The sequence below is a fragment of the Poecilia formosa genome, unplaced genomic scaffold, assembly GCF_000485575.1.
Source record: "Poecilia formosa unplaced genomic scaffold, Poecilia_formosa-5.1.2 Scaffold106, whole genome shotgun sequence".
NCBI lineage: Eukaryota > Metazoa > Chordata > Actinopteri > Cyprinodontiformes > Poeciliidae > Poecilia > Poecilia formosa.
This window is the reverse complement of record NW_006800045.1, coordinates 762,401-778,820: the sequence shown is the minus strand read 5'-3', so window position 1 is coordinate 778,820 and position 16,420 is coordinate 762,401. Positions and strand designations below refer to the sequence as shown.

At 39.8% G+C, this 16,420-nt stretch overlaps 1 protein-coding gene across 1 annotated transcript; it reads left to right on the top strand.

Annotated features, from left to right (window-relative positions):
- Positions 1-905: 905 nt before the first annotated feature.
- ywhaba (tyrosine 3-monooxygenase/tryptophan 5-monooxygenase activation protein, beta polypeptide a) lies at positions 906-15,197 on the top strand. Its single transcript, XM_007559694.2, has 7 exons — positions 906-1,028; positions 4,931-5,091; positions 7,156-7,296; positions 9,910-10,033; positions 11,110-11,273; positions 11,415-11,510; positions 12,757-15,197. Exons 2-7 carry the CDS (start codon positions 4,939-4,941, stop codon positions 12,811-12,813), a joined length of 735 nt encoding a protein of 244 aa, XP_007559756.1. The 5' UTR covers positions 906-1,028; positions 4,931-4,938; the 3' UTR covers positions 12,814-15,197.
- The last annotated feature ends 1,223 nt before the right edge of the window (positions 15,198-16,420 follow it).

The following is a 16,420-nucleotide window of genomic DNA, read 5'->3' as shown; positions in this document are numbered from 1 at the left end:
CCTCTACCATAAGACATAAGATGTTTTAATTTGTTATTATATTCCTAGGACATAACAAAATTGCAGTGGTACCTTGAGTAATAAACAAACAAGTGAACAAATAAATAAGTAAATAAATAACAAAAGCATATAAATATCTGCTGCTAAGGTCCGTGAACTTAGTGTCAAAAATATAATTTAAAAAGTGCCTCAATTGGCCTTGGGCGATAATGAGACAAGGCAACATGGAGCTGTGTTTCATCAGCCTAATGTAATGACACCGCCTAGTGGCAACACACAAAGATTAAAAAAGGTGGGAAATTGAGGCATGTGGGACACCATAATACAAATAAATAACAAAGAACTACGGAAAAGACTCTCTCTCTCTCTCTCTCTCTCTCTCTATATATATATATATATATATATATATATATATATATATATATATATATATATATATATACATTGAAGATTTGATCTGATCCATAATATACATAATAATGTATTTAATAATTAGAATTTAAAATCTTCTATAGTGTGGTAACTGGATCTAAAACCAGACAAGCATTTAGTTTTATATAAGTTTAATTGATATAATACAAGCCTCTGTAAAATTTAGCTCAAAAAAAGATAGAAATCGGCTTTCTATATATACATACGTCTATAATATTTGTAATATAAATATTATATATATTATATAGATATGTAATATTTGCCCACACAATGCCGCATTGGCTGACATGATGCTGAACTTAGATACGACAGCAACGGTCTCATGGAAACAGTTGCCACGGAGACTGGCGAACGTCATCCTGTAACGGTTGCCATGGACCTCCTGACGTCAAAGCCCCTCGCAAGATGGTTAGGAAACCCCCTGGCGCCGTTGCCATAGATACTGGCGGGGGGAGGGGTGGGGTTTAGAGGAAGCGGAAGTGTCAGAGCAGGCGGAAGTGGTACTGCCCTGAATATCCCGAGCAGCGAGCGGAGGACGGCTTGAGATACTCCCATCGTTAAGAGAATAAAATCAGGATCTCTAATACGCTCAAACTGTGAGTTTACTAATATATTAATCGAGCAATATGTAATATGAAGGCTAAGCTAAGTTTTCACAGGGGAACGGCAGTCGGACCGGTGGTCCCGCGGGCTGCCTCTGCGGCGGAAGGTGCCTATTGTGGTTTGGGGCTGGGTGCGAGAATTTAGGCCAGAGAATGTAACCAGATAATGAGAAATAACCTACAAAACGTTTGCGACACGGTTACAGGTACTAACGGCGCAGTCGGTATGCTGCTGATGATTTGCCTTCGAAAGCACGGGCTCGGCTCGATGCGAGCCGCAGACCGTGTGGGGAGGGAGAAGTTTCTCTCGAGTCTGGCCATTTTGACAGCTTAGCAGCGGCCGAGCCGTCGCGAGAGAGCAGCCCGAACAATTTTAGCATCCTGTGCTAAATACGCATCACGGCGCACTGCCTGTAAGAAGCTCTGTCTTTAAAAAGACTATATAAATGCACATTTTGTCCTCAATCGCTGTAAATTGGTATTATAAGAAACGTAGCTCGGTTGTGAATGGCTGAGCTCCGTCATGGCGCAGTGAAACGAGCTAACACACCCTCCATATTTCCCGGGAGTTTTCGCCTCATACACGACGTTTATTTTTTGCTGAAAATTGAAAATCGCTGCTTAGGAATTCCAAATCGGCTTGATTAGCTTGAAAGAAATGCTATATTTGCCCCCAGATTGGTGAATCGGGCCTTCGTTTGGGTGTCGGCGCTCGGTCAGGTCCCGCTTGCTAGCAGCTAAGCTAATAGGCGCTAATCTATCTCTCCATCTTAAAATTCCGCAGGGGAATGCGACAAGGAGGGCGTAGCTGTTAGCACGCCGAGCCAGTCGGAGGAACCGAACGCTCCCGACTCGGTAGCTGTTTTTCAAGCTTTTAGTGAATCGATGCGTTATGTTGTGTTCGGTCCTGTTCGCGGTTTGAAGATGGTGCCTTTTGGGGTTTTTTTCTTTTTCCTTTTTTTCGGCGTGAGTAAGCCTGTTAACAACCAGGTGGTTGGATAACAGCCCTGCACGTGTAGAGTGAAATACTGGCGTGCTGGATGATCGGAGCTCAGTTCGATCAATTTTATTCGATCCGTGTGTCATTAATGTCATCTATTTAAAACTAAACCGGGACAAGCGACATTACATGTATAGAAGTAATCAGAATAATAGCCTTACATGTTTGTGTTTAAGCTATCACCAGGAAGAAGATGCGTGCAACGTATATATCTAATTTATGCCTTTTTTGTTGTATTTTAATGCAGATTTAATACAGTTAAAATAAAAACTTTGAATTGTATAAATATCCTTTAAGTCAAGGGACATGTTTATTGTGTTTGAGAAAGGATTTAATGCATTTTTTTCCTTTCTTAATTTTGCTCTATTTTTACTTGAACCACTAACATTTCAAGTAAAAACGTACTTAATAAATATCAAATAAAACAATTGATTCCTCAATGTATGAAAGTATGTCTTGGTTAGTAGTAGATTTGAGGAAGTGAAAGTACACGCAATATATTTTTAGTAATAGGTGTACATGCTCATTTTGAAACACCAAAAATAACACATCCCTGTGAGTATTTTCATTTATGCTGCATGTAGCTAGCAGAAAAAAGCACAACTCTCTCCTCTACATTTCATCTGCTGATGAGGAGAACAAGTTTTTAATTTCTAGTTCTACCACTGCCTGGTGCTTTTGGTACTTTGTAATTTGGAAAATGAATGGAATGTGACTCCATATGATCAGGTGATTGATTTTGGTGTTTTTCTGCTGTGAGTTCAATTACCCTGTAGAGCTAGAGGAAGCATGTATAATTGGTCGCACAATAACTAAGTGAAGAAGTTGTCCAGATTAATTTTATCTTTTCACTTGTGAGATTAACCAGAGCTACCAACAGATTTTAACCATCGGTTTTGATAGGAAAAAAATTTAAAATAAAGCTCTTTAAGTCAATTTAACCAATTTAAACTGTTTAATACATGTCAAACTTGATTTTATAAAATGTATATAATTTAACTCTACTTTTATTTGAGGGTGAAAAGAAATGGAACAAGGGTTTTCTATGTGTCTAACTGTAAAGCTTCACAACTACTGCAACTAAATGAAAAAATCCAAAGATTTTTTTTATTCACATCACCAAATTGCCCTCATGATTAGAGCAGCACCATCTGGCAATAAATAAAACAGGATGTGGTGAAAGTTTAGGGAAATGCAGCAGTGAACCATCTGTAATCTAACTTAACATGAAAAACTGGATCCAGCACATACCTATATGTTGTATAAATGCATTTGATCACTGTTTTATTAAAGCTTTGTTGCTAAAGACTGACCTTCTAAAGAAACGCAGTCTGGATAATATGACACTGGTGATGAAGACATGCAGGTGGGGCGTCTTACACCACTGAACTTTTTTTATACATTGTGGTGTTTGTTCAGCATCACATTACAAATGGCTGAGCTGCTGTTGTCCCACTGATGTCTTTATTTTAATTAGCAGCTGTTAAAAGCACAAATGACTTTGTTTGGTTTTGGATTTGGCAGTTTTCAGGAGGAACGTTTATTTTGTGCTAAATGACAACTCAAACATTTTTACAGTATTTTTTGACTAATTACTCTCGTTGCCAAATATCAATTTGACTCGGAAAGCCAATCTGAAGCTATTTTTTAATTACTTTGATTTAAAAGATTAATTCCTGATTTAAGTGCCACCTGGTGGTGTGATGAATCTCTACATGAGCATAAATTAACCAAACACCCATTTTGATCCGGTAATTATTAACATTAGGGTGCCTTACTGCACAGAAGTCCAGTGTCTTAAGGAAATAAAACCCATTTTGAAGTTGTTACACATTCCCTTTGCAGAGAAAATCTTCTGTTTTATCTAGGCCCAGATGCTTAGCCAGCTGCAGCAGAACATCAGTGTTTGCCTGAAGATATGCAGAGTCAAAGCCGTGGAAACAAAATGACATAATACCTCGTCTAACTAGTTGAGCAAATGCTGACCCGACGGTAAAAGGAATCGTTTGACCACCGGGTTTCTTAAAGAGACTTATATTTGGGTAAAGTGCACAATTTACTCAAACGCTTGTACTTTGTGGCTTTATTAAATCCAGGAAATCAATTTTGTTGCTTTGTTTAAATTTTTTGTGCCTTAACAGCAGAATCTTTGAGTCATTGTTTGCAGTGTGCCAGTGGTTGTAACAGGAACTCCAACAAAGGTGTTTCTCTGCTGCTTATCTCTGCAGGCTGGATGCATAACTGCTATGTAAAGCATGTCAGGTTTGTTTTTCAGTTAAAACGAATAAAAGGTGACGTATTAAAACACTACTTAAACATTAAACCTATTACCTGCAACAAAACTGCCAGTTTTTCATTTTACTATAGAGAACATCTTGTTTCCACATGGAGGTCAGAGGTCACTTGAGCCCCAAGAACACTTAAACTCAGCAGTTTTGAATTTATATTTGGAAGAAAGTTGATTAGAGCTAATGGTATGACCTATATTTCTTCTGCTGTCATGGATAAATATTTAGATTCATGACTGAGGAAAACTCCAACATTAAAGTAATTCTTGGAGATGGAGGTATGACGGTCCCAGTGAGTCCTGCTGATGGGTCTGAAGAGCTGAAAGTCTTCAAGGATAAAATAATGATACATTGATTGTTTTGGGTTGAGCTTTTAGATCCATTAAGGTTTTTGAAAATGTTTGAGTTTTAAAAATGGTTGTCGATCTGAAGCCCAGTGATCCACCTTCTCGTTCATGCCCTGCTGAGGTCATCCGCCCTGGAGGTTTCCACACCCCTTTGTCCAATTGTTTTATTCAATGAGTTGTTTGCTGCTTTGATATAAATAAATAAATAACGCTCTTCTGTACTCCAAACCCCTAATTTTTTGTGTATATTTTGTCTTTCAGCCTAAAAGATGGATAAGAACGACCTGGTGCAGAAAGCCAAGCTGGCAGAGCAGGCCGAGCGCTACGACGACATGGCGGCTGCCATGAAGGCTGTGACGGAGCAGGGCCAGGAGCTTAGCAACGAGGAGCGCAACCTGCTCTCCGTTGCCTATAAGAACGTGGTATGGCAATTATGGCTCTACAATTGGCTCCTAATCTGGTTTACATCCCACAGTAGAGCTCATAGTTCACTATAACTATAAATTTAGTTGGACGAGCGTCAACTGTGCTTCAAAGCTTTGATTTTTACGATTTCGGTTAAAGAAAAAAAAAAGTCAGTTCTTTCATTGTTCAAAGAACCAGTGGCAGAAACGCAACCAAATCACTTTCACTCCAAGTGAAAGTCTTTTATGAGTCATTGACTTTCTGCACATCAATGCCAACATAGTTATGCTGAAGCCACGCCCATTTTTCTTGTCACTCTTTCACCTTTACACATTTGAGTCAATCTGAATAGCATTGCTTCAGAGTTTGAGACTTGATGTCGTCTTTAATGTGTTCTGTCGCACGCTGACCCCTAAAGGTCAACCAGTTTTATGCCCCAGTCTCTAAAATAAACACATTTTAAGAAATGGGCTTGTTTTTTAGGTGACCAGGGACAGTAAACTGACTTTTCATTAATCTAGTTTCACATTATTCACCTATCCTCTTCTAACAAACACAAATATTTAACAAGTAGAAATTATTGAAAAGAGGAGAAGATTTTATCTTACTCAAACTTTCTTGCGCACAATATGCAGGAGGAGCTGCACTGCAGTTTTAGAGTTTGAGATCTTTTTTTTTAACTTGCATCAGTACTAGGAATATATTAAATCACTGTAATTACACCGTAAAAACAGAGAAATGCCAGATGTTTTAATCAGCTAAGAGTAATAAATCATTGTTTTGTTGCCATTAGGGCTGTTGCAACTTGTCACCTGATGATAATCATTGGTCAACATCACTATGGTTCAGTCTTTAGTTCATCTTTACTTATTTTCTGAACTTCTTAATAAAAGTTATGGCTGTTTTTGTCCAAACTGCTTCATGTCAGAAGAGTCCTCTGCTCTGTTTGTTGCCCAGGAGCGTTTATGAGAAAAATATGTATTTTTAAAGTTGTTCAGTTGCTTGAAGCCCAAATTCCTCTCAGTTAATTTGTTTTAATTTCTTCTAATTGTGTAAATAATGTCAAAATTATAAATTAGTTTGTTTAACCAGGACAAATCCCCAAATGGAGAATATGGGAAATACTAGTAATTAGTCCATAAAAGGTCAAACTCTGAACAGCGACTTCCAGAAAAACAGCTTTGTGTACTCCAGCCTCCACCTCTCTGATCACCTCATTTTGGTTAAGTGATGTAGAAATAAAAAATGTTCTTGTACTTTTTAGGGATGCACCTGTATGAAGATTTGGGCTGATATTTTAGTAATATTTACTGATATTATTATATATATTTTGACACCTTTTAAAAAAGAAAAAACAACACCCCTCTTTCACCACTTTCTCTCTGCTTCAGTTAAACATCCCACAATCCTTTGCTGCATCACTGACCAACTTCCTTCACTTGCCCTCATTAACAAACTGCAACAAGATGGAAATATCAGTTGTTAATATCAGCCCAGATTTATTTATCAGATAGATACCGGTGTGTTAAAAAAATGACAAATATCGGCCGATACCGATGTTGGTACCGATATTTTGTGTATCCCTATTTTTATTCAGTTCAGTCTCATAGAATGTAAGATTTTTGATTAAGGGTGCACCTTTAAATAAACCCTGATGTCCTTCATTTTGGGACATCGGTGATTGGGCGATACTTGTTTATGAAGCCGATCTGATCCACTGATCTGATCCACTGATCTGATCCACCTCAGCAAAAGCCTAAAAATCAACAACTGTTTTCTTTTGCTCTGCCATGAGAGGTTTGACTGATGGTCACCCGACTGTGGTCAAATCAGCAACATTTTTGCTATTTTCAGCAACATTTCTGACAAAAGAAAAATCAGTATTGGCCAAAATCAGAATCGGCAGCTCAGGCTTTTTCAGGATTGGTAATCAGTGATGGGCCAGAAAATTGCAATCAATGCATCCCTATTCTTTGTACATTTATTTTAAAATCCATGAGTTCATGACTTTGACATGCTGGAGGTAACATTTTTTCTGATGATGTGTTTAATGCCAGTTGTGTGTGTGCTGGTGCCGATAGGTGGGGGCCCGCCGTTCTTCCTGGCGCGTCATCTCCAGCATCGAGCAGAAGACGGAGGGGAACGAGAAGAAACAGCAGATGGCCCGTGACTACCGCGTGAAGATCGAGGGTGAACTCCAAGAAATCTGCCACGACGTGCTGGTATGAACAGGAACAGGGAGGGGCGGCTGAGGGGTGTGAAGAGAATAAAAAACGGGGTGGGTGGTGATGATGGGTCCAGGGAATGGGACGTGGGACTGGAGTTGTTAAATAGGGCAGAGGTGGTGGAAGAGCGACTCATCCTCCCTCGGTGCTGGAAGGCAGGTCGGTGTGCGGAGATTCTCACATCTCTGCTTCGTTTTCTGTAGCAATTTAAACGTTTTTAAATAAGACGGGCTAGGAATTTTATAACAGAATTGCACAAAGATCTGTTTGAACAGATTGAGTGTCAAACACCTAATGTTGAAACTGGAGATGCACCGATTCTATATTAATATCTGTATTGGTTCTGATATTTAAAAAAAATTCTAGATAGAGTATCAGTGACGATGTGTCTGATCTATTCTGTCTAATTCTATGCTTTATGGTCTAGGTGACGTCATGTTTATTATTTATTTTTCATTATATTTAGAATTCCTAATTTGACTTTCTGAACTATTTGAAAGATGTTTAGTTTATTTTTACATGTTTGACCAACTTTTTGTTTGTCTTATTTATTTTCCATTTGCTGTTTTACTCTTAACTGCATCAGCTAATCAATTTAAAGTTGTTTGTACATGTTTGACCAAGTTTGTGAAGCTGTTGGTGTATTTATGTCAGTTCAGGAGAGTGTTTCTGTATCAGATGATGGTAAACCTCAGATATATGTATCGGTATTGAAAATGAAAAAGTGGAACTCTAGTTGAAACTAGAAAAGATGGAGAACCTGAACCCTGAAGATGAGATGTAGTTTATAATCTGCTACACCTCAAACTGGTTTAATTTGCTTTACTTCACCCTTAAGAGCCTCATAAACAACTGAAGGGTTTTATGTGGGACTCAGCCTCAGCTTGACCCTCAGAGAAACTCTGCCTGCAGTTTTTAAACACCACAGGTGTGATCAGCTCCACCAGCAGCCGCTTCTTCACATTCTGGCCCCGACGAGTGGAGAGCAGAATCTGCTCAAGGTCAAACGAGACTGAAATATTTCAGTGCATGAGCAGATGGCTAATAATATCTTCAAGGTCAAAGCTTGGTGGAGCCTCAGCGGTGATGATGTGGGGCTGCAGGAATGAAGGGAGGAAAGGATGAGTGGAAGCATGCTGTCCTTAAAGCAGCAGCAGCAGGAGGAAGAGGAGGACAGGCTACTCCAGGACGAAGAAAATAATCGTTTTTGTGACAAATATAGTGTCTGAAGATGGAGCTTAGTGTCCAAAGAGTTGGCCTCAAATTACTATCCCACAAATTTATAGCTTTGTTTTCTGTATCATTTTATTGCAAAATTAATATTTGAGTCTAACTGCCGCAATAAAAGATTTAAAATTCCTGACATCAGCACAATCGATAAATCCAGCCCCTTATAACTTCCGAAAACTTTGTTCAGCAAACTCTGTAAATCTGTACTCTAAACTCTAAATCTGTACTTACCCATGATGATGCTAAAACGCTAGCTAGCTAGTAAGTGTTTATTAGTTAGCTAGTTCTGGGAGCCTCACCCATCTCGAGTTACAGAACGCAATGAAGATTTCTATTTGACTCAAACTTCTGCCTGACTGAAAAGTACAAGAAAATAACTACAATAGAGCAAGATTTAAGATTCCATTAACAAGTCTAAGATCAACTTACGTTTATTTTTAATGAAAATTTAAGACGTTAAGGATTGGTGGACACTCTGTAGCTCTCAGCTTGGTTGAGGTGAATTTTGGTGCAGTTCAAATATGCAGTACATGTGAACGCCAAGTGGACTGGAGATCACTTCAAAAGCAGGAAGTGGACTATAGCAAAGGGTATTCTGGGTAAACTAGCCTAGCACTAGCTAGAAAAATAAGAAGTCTTTAGCTAAAGAGAAATCCTCCAACCACTAAAATCTGATGATACTCCATATTTGCTTACATTTCATGAAGAAAGAAGTTATGCTCATTGCCATCTTCAGAGGTTTTGTCGTTTTCTTCAGTGGTTCTCTGTGCAGCGCCACCTCAGGCGAGGAGGGGAACAGGTTTTTTCAAAGGGTTTGGTTGGTTTGACAGCAGCTAAAAATGTAACAAATGTTGCAACTTTGGTTCCAAATTAAACTGAATCTACCAGACTGTCAGGTGAGAAGACACCTTAAAACGGTTTCTTTTTTTACTATGAACTTTACTAAGCAAGATTCCGCATGCAAAAACTATGGAACGTTTAGCTGAGATAAAGATATTTTTGCATTGCAGAAATGTCAGTAAGTGCTAACAGAAGTGGGATAATGACCGAGAAGTTAAAAATCAGAGGAAAAGTGCTGGATGGTGATTGCTTGAGCAGATATCTGCACATTCTTAGGACAGGTTGGTGGAGTCAGCAGATTAAAATGGGCCTAAATGTAATCACTGGAACAAAGCTGGGCTCAGTGAAGAGATGCTCCGGGGTGAAGTTGCAGCTGATCACATGATCTGGATAAAACCCTTCTTTAAACTATTAGATGAGGACAGCAGCAGCAGCCAGCGTGGCGGGGTGTTACCTGTTGGGAGCAGAGGGAACGGCCGGTGATGGGGTTCCAGGTTTGTTCTGATGTACTGACCTCTGACCTGTCCCTGTTTGTTCCAGAACCTGCTCGACAAATTCCTCATTGCCAACGCATCTCAGGCAGAGAGCAAGGTGTTCTACCTCAAAATGAAAGGAGACTACTTCAGATACCTGTCAGAGGTGGCCTCTGGGGACTCGAAGAAGGGTGAGGATCCCAGCTCAGCCTCACTGCTTCAAAGACGAACAGTTCACACCTTCAGTTCCTGCAGTATCCACACGAACTGGAAGAATAAAACCAAAGCAGTTCATCACCTTTTTATCATTCGCGTGTGCATGGTATCATTTGCTCACGACGGTGTTAATTACACAGAATGCATGTGAAGAGTTTCTACAAACCATTATGTGGAAATGACATAATTGGCCAGAGTGGATGTCATTTGATCTCATGCTTCTTTGTCATCTATTTATATCCTTTTCTTTAAGCTTAAGTCGAAGGCGCGACCGCCTCATGCAGGCTGTTGCTAAGCGACAGCTTCATCGTTTGTTGCCAAGGGTTTCAATCATCTAATTGCCATGGCAATGGGTTGACTGAAGTAGCACAGACTAGAATGGGTGGGCGATATGGACTTTAACTTTTATCATGATATTTTAAGGTACTATTGCAATAATGATAAAAGTAACAATAAGAAATAATTACTTGTTTTTAGGTAACAGTGTAGCTCTAGGAAAACATTCCTGTTTGACTTGTGGAAACTGCACACAGTAACTGCATTTCATTTTATTTGCATTATATTTTATTTGCATTTCATTTTATTAGTATTTCAATGTTTTGGTATTTATTGAAACTTTTAGTGAACAGTGGAGAAAATAGTAAAAATAACATTCCTCACAATAGTTACAGGTTTCTTTAAACATCAGTAATTGGAGTTTATTGTGACAATAAGTCAAAATTCTTATAAGATATTTATCACAATAAATGATAAACTATGTCAGTGCTCACCCGTAATGACCAACACTTCAGTTATCAAACGGTCGCCAGGCAGAACCAGAATCATTGTACTAAATATTTAGTTTTATTTGATATTAGCTGAAAGTAAAGACATTTTTCAGGTTGAATCTCTTAATGGACAAAAGAATAAAATAATAAATTAGCAGCACTGGTTTCCCTGAAAGAGAATTGTGTTCCCTCCACTCATGAAGTTTGTTGATATGAGCCGTAGGACGGAGGCGGCTGTGCAGGATCACTGTGTGACGCGTGTGTGTGTGTGTGTGTGTTTAAAGAAACGGTGGAGAACTCTCAGAAGGCCTACCAGGACGCCTTTGACATCAGCAAGAAGGACATGCAGCCAACACACCCCATCCGGCTGGGCCTGGCCCTCAACTTCTCCGTCTTCTACTATGAAATCCTCAACTCGCCCGAGCAGGCCTGCTCTCTGGCCAAGCAGGTGAGTTTCAGCACACACACACACACACACACAGGCCGCATGTCTGCCTCTCGGCCGTTAACCCGACCTCCGGAACGGACGCCGAGGCTTTCCAGGACAGTCGGGAAACGGTAACGATGGATTTTTTTTTTTTCACTGCAGGCTTTCGACGAAGCGATTGCCGAGCTTGACACCTTGAACGAGGATTCATACAAAGACAGCACGCTGATCATGCAGCTACTAAGGGACAACCTTACTGTAAGCATGCAACCAACTGTTATCTTAATAATCCCTTTTTTGTTATTAAAGCATTTTATTGAAACATCTGTTGGGATCCTCCATAATTCCTGGACATATTCTCCCTTTATTTCTTGAGCTTCAGTAGATTTGACACATTAAACTTGTTGTGTAACAGTGAGAGACGAACGAGTTTTACAGATAAAGCTGCGTTCAGCAGCAGCTGCTCTGATTGGCTGCCTGTCACCAAATGATTTACGCTCTCAGGTTATTTATCCAGCAGTGAAACATCAAACTGTCTGATGGGATTGGTTGAACCTTTTTTGATTTTCGTTCCATTCGCCGTCACCTGTAGTAACTCGGCACAGATGTTGGTTTGAGGTTTAAAATCAGATTGAGCTTGTCTGATTATTCTGTAATTACTGGTTTGATGCTGCAGATAGCTTTATGAATGCTAAATTAAAGGAAGGATAGTCTGACCTGTTTCTGATCGTCTACTTGGCACGTAAACATCTGCAATCTGATCAAGAAACGAGAACTGGAGCCAACATTTAAACGTTTTCCTTCTGTAAGGGAAAACGTCCTGGAGTTTGGAGACGAATGAAGTCAGCGGTTCTGAGTTTCCATGTTGTCATTTCTGTCTGACCCACAGATTCAACACAGACGTTAGGTTTCTGATGGGAAATATTTCATTTTGACAGTTGCGTGTCAAATGATTTATTCACTCCTCGATCATTAATGGAAAAATCTTACAGGCAAAAATGTAATCAAACCTTTTTTAATAACTGCTGAGCCCATTTTCACATGTTTTTGTTGACTTTTGTTTAGTTAGAAGGCTTCTGTACCATCACCCTAATCTGCCTCAGATTGAATTCGAGTCCCTTCTGTTCAGTAATACTTCCAGTCAGGAGATGGATGCTAATAAACAGTTTTGACTCATTTTGGGATAAATAGATTCAGATTAGCTTTATTTTATTTAATGTTACAAAAACAAAACAAAGTGAAACGCTGTTTTACAAAGCAATAATTTCCTATAAATAAAAATGAAGAAGTGGAATATGAAGTTTTAATCTCTTGAAATCTGCTTCTGTCTCAGTATCACATTTCTTTAGGTTTGATCCTTCAGTTGGTTTATCACCTGCTGTTTGGCTCATTTACTTACGTCGTTTGTTTTTTCTAGTATAAACTCTTTGTTATCATCTCCTGTGTGACTGAGTTACTGTAAATTCAGAAGGTTTTGACTTACAGATGTTTTGTGTGTTTGCAGCTGTGGACATCAGAAAACCAGGGAGACGAGGGTGAAACCGGCGACGCAGACAACTAGAGCGCACTTCACTGTTAACCCATCCCCACACTTCTCCTCTTCCTCCTCTCCCTGTATCTCCTCCTCTTCCTCCTCTCTTCGTACACATAAACAGCCCGTTCATTCCCTCGTTCCCGCCTCTCCGAGCCCGGCCGCCTGACTTCCCTTCTGTATAACCAACAGCATGAATAGCACCCGACCTTCACAAATATTACTGAGCGAACGAGGCGAGGTTAAGGACCGCGCCGCCCGTTGCCCCACCCGCCCTCTCTCCATCATGGCACTCCAACACAGGCCAGCAGGCTCACACCTCTGGCTGGTTTAGTCTTATAGCACGCAGAGAGGGTTTTTATCCCAAACCACCAACTAAATGAACATCTTCCAGAGCCCGCCTTCTCCTGTTTATACCTTCCTTGTTTAATCTTTCTCTTCCATCCCTCCCTCCTAACATCTCAGTACGTTCTCTCCCTCCTCCCCTCCTGTCCTAGTGAGTTAAAGCATTTATATAGTTGTCCATTCCTTCTCTGTTTGGCTTTTCATAGTGTACTGGCAAAGAATGGCTGGTTTTATTCCACTTTAAACAAAACAAAGGTTATTAAACTGTCCGTTTATTTTCAACAAACGCTGTGATGCTTAGTTTTTCCTCTAAATCCTCCCGACCTGGGAATGGAGGGGGTGGGTGGTTGTTTGAACAGCAGGGGAATTCTGCTGGGGGTTTATACAGAAGGGTCCTCCATACAAGGCTGTATTGTGACACTGATAAAAGTTAAACAAATGTTTTTTTTCCTTTTGGTTTGGGCAATCAAACACTCGCTGGTTTCTTTTTCTTTTTTTTTTGCCAACTGGGACCTTTAAAGATTTGATGCCATTTCACACAAAAAAATAGTAAATTGTTCAGCAAAAGTGGAAACATTCCATCTTCATTTTCAGCAAACACGACCCGCTTGCTTCCCCTCCTTTCTCTCGCCTGTCCTTTGGTTTACTTTTCCGGGTGTTTTGATTCTGTAACCAATCGATCAGTTCCGTTTTTTGAAAACTGTAAAATTGTAAAACATTTTTAGAACTTAACTGTAAATCTTTGTTGTTGTTTTTTTTTTGTGGAGAACAGAATGGTTTTTGGATGTTCGTTACCACCTGCCTGCAGATAAAACCTTGAAGCCGTTACAGTCAGCTGCTGTTTGATGCTTCGGTGAATTATTTTTTTTAATCCAGATTTGTTTCTGCCTTCCTTCTCTGCCCTCATTCTGTCCATTCCTGCCTTTACAAGACAAGTTTAGTCAAGTCTCGTGTTACAGCTCGCGGCAGAACGCTGCAAAAAATGCCTGCCCTTAGCTGTAGCCGCCCAAATCTTCTGCAGCACGAGTTAAAAACGGTACAGTCTGTGGAATGACACCGCTTCCTGGGACCTGGCGTTTCTGTTTCAATCAGACCAACTTAGCAGGGGAGGAACTTAATTCCTCCCCTGCTATTGAAACAAATGTAGCTCTGGTGGAACTAGTTGGAAAAAGTAAAGTTGGTTTTTGGTGCAGGTAGAAGCCTCGGCAGGTATGTACATTTTAGGAGCCAAATCACAGCCGATCAGCCAATCGAGGAAATGAGAACCTGTAGTTTGGATTATGGTTTTAGAAAAATGTGCAGATCGGTTGAGGCGCGCGTCCAACTGCACCGAAACAAATACTAAAAATTAAATCCCCCAAATAATCAGATTTCATATTCGACTTTACATCCTGGTATTGGCAGATGTCAGATAAACACACTGCAGCTTTTCCCAAAACATTTTCCCCCCTTTTTCTACTCAGTGTCACAATAACCTTGTCTAAAGCACCATGACATTCCACTCTGTAGATGTAGAAGGTATTTTTCTTTTTCCTGGGGACAAATATTTTCATGCACTGACATTTAAAAAGTAGAAAGACAAAAAAAAATCTCATCCTCCCTGCTGCTCTTTTTTTTTCCTCTTTAGCTGAACAAAAAGACAGTTATTCTTCGCTTTCTAAGGACAAAACTGATCCCTTGCAGTAGTGAATGTGGCACCGAGCCTGTCTGTATATCTGGTATCTGAAATCATTTTGTTTTTACTGACCAGTATTCTGCTTAAAATAAAACAAAAATCAACCCAAAAACAACAAAAAAGTCTGCTTCTGTGACGGTTTTCTTGCTTAGCTCGCACGTGGTTGTGAAACTTTAGGGTTAGCTTAAATATACAAAAAAAAAAACACAAAAATGGTTTAAAAATTTTGAAAAAAAAATCCTGAGTACCTTTCCTTCACTCTGGTTCTTGACGTAAAACTAGATTTGTGTATGTCTTTTAAAAAAAATCCAATTCTAGTTTAACCTTTCATGTTATAAACAGGATAAATTGTAAAAGACGATTTAAAGTGAAATAAAGTTTTATCAGTTCCGAATCAGCCCTTCTCTTTGTCGTCACCTGCCAGCCTGGTCATGCTACATGTTTCTGACTTCCTGTTGACCATATGTTGTACTTCTAAGGGGGTTCGGTTACCAACCAACCAAATAAACCATCTACCAACCTGCCAATCAACAGATCAAATCTCTGGCTCTGTTGAGGGGAAAGACTGTTGGGACAGAAAAATGCAAATCTTCAGCACGTTAACAGGCTTCAGTGATATCAAGTCTCTGCGTCGTTTTATTCAAATAAAGACGTATGCAAAGTTTTATTCTCGTTTGGTCTTCATAGACAATCAGACAACGGGTCGAGAAATAATCCTGCACAAAAACAAAGGACTTGGACTGAATGCTGGTTTCTGTTCATCATTTTCACCATCCTCGTCACTTTTACACAATCCTTTTTTTGGTTGAAACTACATTTTTTTCATAAACTGGGTTTCAGATGAAGTTCTGATAAATTAATAGAAATATCCTTTGATCCTCACTGGGGAATTTCAGCTGAACCAGCAGCAAGTTAAAGTGGATGAGAAGACGGGACAGGAGTAATATAGTCCAGTTAAAATGGCATACTGAGATCAAAGGAAACATGCAACTGATTGTATTTCTTGTGGATGGATGCATTTCCATAAATCTGCAAATGGTGATTTGCAAATAGCAAGAATATTGGTAGGAGGAAGGATCTGTTATGCTACTTTGTGCAACCAGGATGCAGCTCTGTCTGCAGCTCCATGTATTCAGTTCAGATCCGTTTATTTTGATGGCACCAATTCACGACAAATGTTTCAAAGCATTTTCCAAAAAAATTAATTGAAACATTCCAGTTGATCCTAGTTGTCAGTGCAGTAATTAATTCAAAGTAAAGAAAGTTTCTAAGGAAACTCATCAGATTGCATCGAGTCTTTGACTCGCAGCATTTTCTCCTGGATATAGCGACGATCGCTGGCGTTCTCTTTGGCTTTACAGCAATCCTGCACATGGAGCATGCATGTGGCAACAGTGGAGAGGAAAATCTCCTCTGTAACGGGAACAAACCTCCAGCAGAACCAGAGCAAGCGGCCATCTGCCTGGGAGTTGAGAAGACAAGGCAGATGCATGATATTCTTGAAAGTATGGGGTGGAAGACATTTTCCAGCAGTAATCTGGACACATCAATTCTTTCTCCACATTTCCTGGCCAGTTTGTCACCCGACATGTTTCCTGCTGTCCTGAGAATGGGCGG

Bases quoted from the DNA above. Each gene is read 5' to 3' on its own strand.
- ywhaba (XM_007559694.2), top strand. From the start codon at position 4,939: ATGGATAAGAACGACCTGGTGCAGAAAGCCAAGCTGGCAGAGCAGGCC. The intron at 5,092-7,155 runs GTATGGCAATTA...TGGTGCCGATAG, and splicing joins CCGTTGCCTATAAGAACGTG to GTGGGGGCCCGCCGTTCTTC. The intron at 11,274-11,414 runs GTGAGTTTCAGC...TTTTCACTGCAG, and splicing joins CCTGCTCTCTGGCCAAGCAG to GCTTTCGACGAAGCGATTGC.